At 33.6% G+C, this 7,659-nt stretch overlaps 1 protein-coding gene and 1 pseudogene across 1 annotated transcript in view; one reads left to right on the top strand and one right to left on the bottom strand.

Annotated features, from left to right (window-relative positions):
- The window catches only part of LOC108757295 (glucose dehydrogenase [FAD, quinone]-like), a 9,780-nt gene extending 2,404 nt beyond the window's left edge, over positions 1–7,376 (bottom strand). Inside the window, exons 1-3 of the mRNA XM_018501768.1 lie at positions 7,011–7,376; positions 5,253–5,688; positions 4,385–4,775 (exon numbers count right to left, since the gene is read on the bottom strand). Of these exons, the coding sequence (XP_018357270.1) occupies positions 4,385–4,775; positions 5,253–5,688; positions 7,011–7,376 (1,193 nt within the window). The remainder of the gene's footprint in view (positions 1–4,384; positions 4,776–5,252; positions 5,689–7,010) is intronic.
- Positions 657–3,368, top strand: LOC108757290 (annotated as a pseudogene).
- Positions 7,377–7,659: the final 283 nt, after the last annotated feature.

The following is a 7,659-nucleotide window of genomic DNA, read 5'->3' as shown; positions in this document are numbered from 1 at the left end:
GGAGACGTCGCAGATATAGAGGAGTATTGGAGCGAAGGAGAGAAAATATAAGATAGCACAGGTGGAGAATAAAACGTTCCCAAATTTTAAGCCAGCCAGATTTCTGGCAATACTGAGATATATGGTCGTATTTAGGGACGTAATAGAAGAAGCGGAGACAAGAATTTTACGCTGTACACAATTTAGCGGATTTGGTTAAGAGCTGGAACGTAGACGACATCAACGTAATCAAATAAAGAAATAACAAGCAATTGAGAAGTGAGGAGTTTTTTTAGAGTAGGAAAGGAAGGGGATAAAGAAGATGTAAACGAACATAAGCAGCCCGACATTTGACAGTTACGTGTGACTCGAATAACTACGAAAAGTCAACATGGACACCAAGAATCTTAATAGAGGAGGAGCGAGGAGTTGGAATAGAATTAAGAGAAATGAAAAACGAAGGACTAAATACGGGATAAAAATGTTGAAGAACTGACGATCAGGAAGGATGATTTAGAAGGATTTAGACACAGGACATTATTAGTGGATCATACTGCATTAGATTTTAAAACTGCATTCAAAGCAGAGCAGGTTGCTAAAGCATCAAATGGGTGAAAGGATTTGCAAAAGGGCAGAATGAGAAAGACGCATAACTTAAGTTTGGCTAAAAGTAGGTCATGATTGACGGTATCGAAAGCCTTTGTGAAGGACAGCGCAACGATGGAAGTAAGGCGACTATTGTCGAAATTACGAAACACGTCAGAGATGTGAAGCAATTTCTGTGCTCGAAAACCAGACTGGCAGGAGGGAAGCATATTAAAATAGCTGCCATACATGTACTGACGCGTTTTTTAATATTTATTAACAAAAAAAGAAATTATTACTGATAACAATATACAATTTTGTACTTAAATTTCGAATAAATAATAAAATTAATAATTCGGATAAGACAGCTGTGGCACAAACTTTCACTCCATTATAATTGGCAGAACAGCAACTGTTGCGAAGGTTGTATATATTCAATTTAAAGTGGAGCTACTTAGCTCATGGTCCAAAATAATAACCCTTATTTACTGTATTAAGGTGTGACATACTTACAACGTCGTGAAAATCGTAGATTATAGAAACGCGTCATTTATAGAAACCGGGGATTAGATATGGGAGGAGAAAAAAAGTTGGTGTTTAACGTATCCTTTCCCCTACCTAATGTCGTTTACATAAAGAAGCGACACAGATCATATTTTTTTTCAAAAAATCATGCAATTTAAGATTCAGAACTTGTCAAGATAAATATACTTATACGGGAATCTATTTTTTTTATTGAAATATACATCTTCAACTATTCATTCCTTTAGTTCTTTTATTTTTATCCCTATATTTTAAATATGATTAGTAATTTTTTAAAATAAAAGTGTCTTTTGTGATTTTTTGAAAAATTCTCTTTTGTTTGTTGTTAAATTTTTTTTGCAATTTACAATTTTCGGCAACTCTACTTATACGGGGCTCTTCTTTAGATCTTCCTCCAGAATAAAGATTTTACACAGTTACTTTAATCAGTGTATTTTACTGAAAATTAAAGGCACTTGAACATTAACTATATCCCTGCGTGGTAACGAAAATGAAAATACGTGTAGTAAGTGAGAGTTTAACAAAGAAGTAATTTACGCGAAGAAACTATTGAGAGTGGTACTGCAAAATATCAAAAATCATCAAAAATGTTATTATTGCTCCATTCTCAGGTAATATAATTAATTAGTATTAATTTTGTGATTTTATCATAATTTGTACACATAAATTAGATTGCTATATTATATTATATATTTTTAAAGCAATTTGTATCCAATTTATTCGTATAAAATTATTCCAATTTATTTGTATATAACTTTCTTATTATTGAAATACTGAAAAGGAATACTTAAAAATAATTTAAATACTTTCAGAATTTATTTAAATGTTTCTTCTTTTTTAGCACATTTAATGCCATTTACATCTCAACAAGTGTTTGATCGTGAATCTAAATATGGTGCTTACAATTATCATCCACTTCCCGTGGCTCTGTGCAAAGATCAGGGTATCTTTATGTGGAACGTCGAAGGGAAACGATATTTCGATTTTCTAAGCACTTATTTGGCAGTTAAGGCTATTGTTATCCCAGAATCTACAAAGCGATGATTAACCAGGCGAAGACTTTAACTCTGACATCCAGAATATTTTATTCAGATCAAGTAGGTAAATTCGAAGAATATATTATGAAACTTTTTAGGTACAAAGTATTGATTTCGATTCCCAAACCCCAAATTCATATCGATAAGATGCTTTTTATAAATGCTATCGAATTCATCATTTACATTTAAAAAATTCATTCCTTCAGCTATGACAAATAGTTACCAATGAACACGGGAATGGAAAGTGGCAAAACAGCATGCAAATTGGCACGCAAATGAGAATACTCATACAAAGATACATATATCACAGAATCAGGTCAAGATAATGTTTGCGGAAAGCAATTTCTGGGGAAGAACTATGAGCGCTGTTTCCTCGAGTATCGATGAAACACGACTATCCTAACGGCTACAACGGCTTCGGTATTGATGGCCGTCGTTTATGCCGGGCTTCGAGGTCATACCTTACGACGATCTCCCAAGCGCTTCAACGAACTCTCGTCGATCCAAACGTCTGCGCCTTCATGGTGGAGCCTATCCAAGGTGAAGCTAGTGTTGTGGTTCCTAAGGTAAGCTTTTACAAAAGTAAAAGTGCAAAAGTTTAAAAAGAAATACGCCACCTTCGAGCCTTATTCTTAAAATTGTCGTATCTCGAAAAGGACGGATATTTGAGAGGAATTTGTGAACTTTGCACGAAACGCAATGTGGATTGCAGATAAAGTGCAAATCAACTTGGCGAGAAGAGGATCGCAGTGGATCATGAAAACGCGAAACCAGATATTCTGATGCTTGGTAAAGCACTGTCCGGAGGGTTTTATCTCGTTTTCAAGATATTAGCGAATGATCCCATTTTACTCATAATCAAACCTTGGAGAGCACAAATCTACTTATGGTGGTAATCCTTTGGGATACAAGATTGCTCTCGAAGCGCTTCGCGTTCTAGAGGAAGAGAAACTTGCCGAAAAGGTCACTTATTCAGAGATGAGCTTAACAAGCTACCGAAAGAGATAATTACTTTAGTGAGAGGAAAGGGCCTGTTGAACGCCATCGTCATCAATGAAAAGATCGACGCATGGGATATTTGCGTGAAGCTAAAGGATATCTCTTGGCGAAACCTACGCACGGACACATCATTCGTTTAGCACGTTAATTATCACGGAGGAACAAATATGCGAGTGCGCAGATATCATTTTTAAGACCATTCTCACGTATACGTAACGAATCTTTTAATATATTTATAATAGCATGCTATTATATCTTTCTAATAAAAATGCGAATGATAATTAAGTAATAAAAATTTGTTGATACTCTATACTTATATCATTTTCTTAATTGATCTAATATACTTATATATTTTGTATAATTTTAAGGTCAATGTCTGTGTGACTTTTATCTCGATAATTTGTGCAACAAAGATAATCTACATAATTAATCCATATCAAAACAAGTATCCGTATAAAATCATATCAATCATTCTCTTAATGAAAAAATTTTGCTGAAATTATTCCAATTGTTTTGAAACATTTCAGCGAAATTGATAAAAATGTACTGAAAGTGAATTTTTCACTTAATATACCGAAAAATTGCTGAAATTGAATTGGAATTTGTCGGAAATTTTGATTGAAATTTCTGTGAAATTTTGCTAAAAATGAATTTTTCAGCTAAAAATTGCTGGAATTTTTCTGAAATGCTGAAATTTCGCTTAAGTGTCCCAAAACATGGACTAATTTCAGCGAAATTTTTCCATTAGGGTTAACACATCAATTTTATTAAATGACATACTGCAAGAAATTGAATCAGTCGTGAGTGCATTGATGTATAAAAAAAATTATGGATATTTTTTTCAAAACAGCAGATCGCACTTTTGCGCACAAATAAAAATTTCAGAAACGAAGTCACATTTGCCTACAGATTGATTGTCAATACATATAGGCTGCGTTCAACAGAGAAAACTAAAGTTAGCGCTTAGTGATTCTTTAATACGATTGATTCCTACACTTAGATTTAACGAAGAAAGGCAAGAACCAATCATATTAAAGAATCACTAAGCATTAACTGATTAATTTTTTCTGCTGAATGTAAACCATAGGCAAACGTGATTCGTTTTTGAAATTTTTATTTGTGCGCAAAAGTGCATACAGACAATTGAGCCGTAGGCAATAATACATATAGGCTGTCAATTTGTAAGCAAATTAGATGTAGGCAAACGGGATCCTCCCACATGCATAATATAGATCGCTTACTTGGTATTGAGAAACGCCATTCCAGCACTGTATGCTGTCGTGTAGAGAGGACCAGAACTGTTCCACAGCATTTCTCGAATGTTTTTCAACTTTGTAATTTCAGATCGTTTTATTCCGAATTTGTTTCGTATGCTGTGCGGAGGATCGATGATATAGATTATCCCGCCCATTCCCACGTGATCTTGAAGATTTTGTCCTACACCGGGTGCATGATGCACCACAGATATGTTCATCTTCTCGAGATGATGCCTCGGCCCAATTCCCGACAACATCAATAATTGCGGCGACTGTATCGCCCCTGCAGAGAGGATCACTTCGCGTTTCGCTTCAACTATGAAACGTCTTTTATCCTTGCGAAACAACACCCCTTGCGCCACTTTCGACTTATCATCTGCAAACAAGTTGCTTCTTTTATGTTTATCTCTTTATGTAAGTGATGCCTGCGGTATCATCTAAATCGCAACTTGATTCGTCGCGACTGTATAATTATCTCATAAGTAATGCCTAATGACCGGAAATCAGTACTTATATTTCCATTAGTATATTACGTACAACAATGATAAAATGTATGAATACCGCTTTCACGAAGAGAACGATCACGATCCACACACTTTATGATCAGATTGGAGGATTCGACCGCATTATTTAGTTCCGCATGCATTATTGTCATATTCTTGGTCAGCCTAAGGATACGATAATATAATGCATGCGGAACTAAGTAATGCGCTCGAGTCCTCCAATCTAATAATCCAATCAAATGTGTAGATCGTGTTTGTTCTCTCCGTAAATGCGGATATATTACGTTAATTCGATATTGGTAACTTATCAAAAGAGAATATTTAAAGAAGAACAATTAAATTTTCTGAACCTTTTCTAACTAGTATTTTTTCCACGAACGATTCCAAGCTGACATGTAGATTTTTCCTCTTTGAAGCGGGTCGGAGATAAGCTTTAGCAGTGCTGCATCTTAATCCATCCCTCAAAGTACCAAAAGAATGCGTAAAACCTGTCTGATTTGCGCCATTTACATCGTGCACTTTGTATCCTAACTCTTCGCCGGAGTGAACAATATAATCGACTATTGGTGGATTATACTTGAAATATTCCACTGTCAAGTATCCATTTTTTTTATGATAAGGCGAATCGGCAAGTTCCTTGACTCTGGCATCTTCTGATTTCTTGAAATACGGCAAAACACTCTTGTAATCCCATCCCACGTTACCAAGAGCCGCCCAAGAATCATAATCCCTTTTGTTACCGCGAATATAAAGCATCGCATTCAATACACTGCTACCACCTAACGCCTTAAGAAATGTGAATTATGTCGAAAAACAGTTTTTGATATTTTTTGAATTATAATGAAGACAAATTTTAATAATGCATGATGCAGGGTGACTATTAGGATTGAAACTGAACCATTATACTCTTTCTCCTGCGTTTCGATGATCGTTTTTCTTATTAGAGTTGGATATTTGAGACTCGCCAATTTCATTTGAATTCCGTACAAGCTAAGTTTATAAGTATCATCATAAATACATTAACCATCGAAGGAAAGATGTTGTCTTATTAAGTAAATGTTGGCTTCTACACAGTAGAAGCAAAACCTATACAGGAGCATATTGTAAATTTCGTAGTAAATAGATTAAAAAAAGTTTCAAGCGAAGATTTACAAGGAAAATCTTGCAAGTGTCAAATCTAATTTTATGAAACTTTGTATGATTTTAATGAAAATAGACATAGGTTACGTAAATAGATGAATTTAGAAAATATTAATTAGTACAAAAAAAAATGATTTTAAAGAGGAAATCTCTTTATAAGTAAAGTGGTTTTTAACTTTTTTGTTGTATCTCAAAAACTATTTAAGAGATATTATAAAATTATTTTATACAAAAATTTTATTATAAAATTGCCTCTATTTATCACGTTAATAATATTTTTACAAAGTAACATTTTTTTCAAAAAGTTTTTAAATTTTTTAACACTTCTTTCGACAGTTAATGCGTTTCATACTGACACTCATAAATTCGCTTATAAAATGACTTTGAATGAAATTGGTATTTCAAACTTTGTAACCCTGATCTGAAAAACGATCGTCGAATCGGAAAAAGAAAATTATAACGGTTCACTTTCAATACAATTCTAATGATTGCCCAATATAACATCAATGTTTAAATTTAAAAAACCGTAAACATATTATTTCAAAAAAAGAATAATAAAAGATTCTGAAGAATATGAATAATAAAAGTACACAAATGTCAATCAGAATTAACTAGATGTTCGAATTCAAATCTCTTTATTAAATAAATAATTAATTAAATTATTAATTTAATCATTTTAAAAACGGTTTTGCGCGGAGCAAAATATTGTATGATTAAATTTTATTGTATTTGTCTAGTTGTGTATTCTTTTAATTCTTTTTCACGTACAGTGACTTTTTTGTTAGTTATACCATCAATAATTGACCATTGTAAAAAGTTTTTTCTTTGTTAAATTATTGATTTGACTACCTTCTGACATCCAAAAGTTTACGATTCAATGTCTTCCCGAATGTAGAATAAATTGATTCTTAATCGTTCTCTGTATATGCACATTGTTATCTATAAAATAATTAAGATATCTAAAATACCTTGCCACGTGGCCATCTACATTGATGATTATGCATCGCCAAGCAATAACTGGACGACGATTCCGTTTTAAAATCCCAATCCAGATATGTACGTTGCAGTGTATGATATAACCATGGTACGTCAGACAAAGGAACTTCATCGACGCCAGCTTCGAGCAGAAGCACGGTACAATTTTCGTCCTCTGACAATCGGCTGGCTAACACAGCTCCTGCTGATCCTCCACCAATTATCACGTAATCGTACTGAGCCAACAGTTTTTTCATTAATAATGTTTGTACACGATTCTCCTTGTCCGTGATATCTGGACGCATATTAATAATGAGATATCCCAATATCATGAAGAACAACTTCGAAACTAGGGACATGATCATCGTATATACTCGTATGTACTACTGCAATCAGAAATACGGTGCTGAATTTGTCGTTCCATATAATATAATTATCCTGTTATTGAAGAGAGAACGTTAATTATTTTTACTAAATTTTAGTAATATCATTACTAAAACGATTTTTTATATTATTACTAATATCAAACTAGTAATATCGTTACTAAAACTTCACACACACGCGCGCGCGCGCATGTTAAAGGAAAAAAAAAAGGAGAAAGAAAATACTGCGTGCGAGTACATTGTATAAATATATATTTAC

The sequence above is a fragment of the Trachymyrmex septentrionalis genome, unplaced genomic scaffold (genome assembly GCF_001594115.1).
Source record: "Trachymyrmex septentrionalis isolate Tsep2-gDNA-1 unplaced genomic scaffold, Tsep1.0 scaffold137, whole genome shotgun sequence".
NCBI classification, from domain to species: Eukaryota; Metazoa; Arthropoda; class Insecta; order Hymenoptera; family Formicidae; genus Trachymyrmex; species Trachymyrmex septentrionalis.
This window is presented reverse-complemented; position numbering and strand designations above follow the sequence as displayed.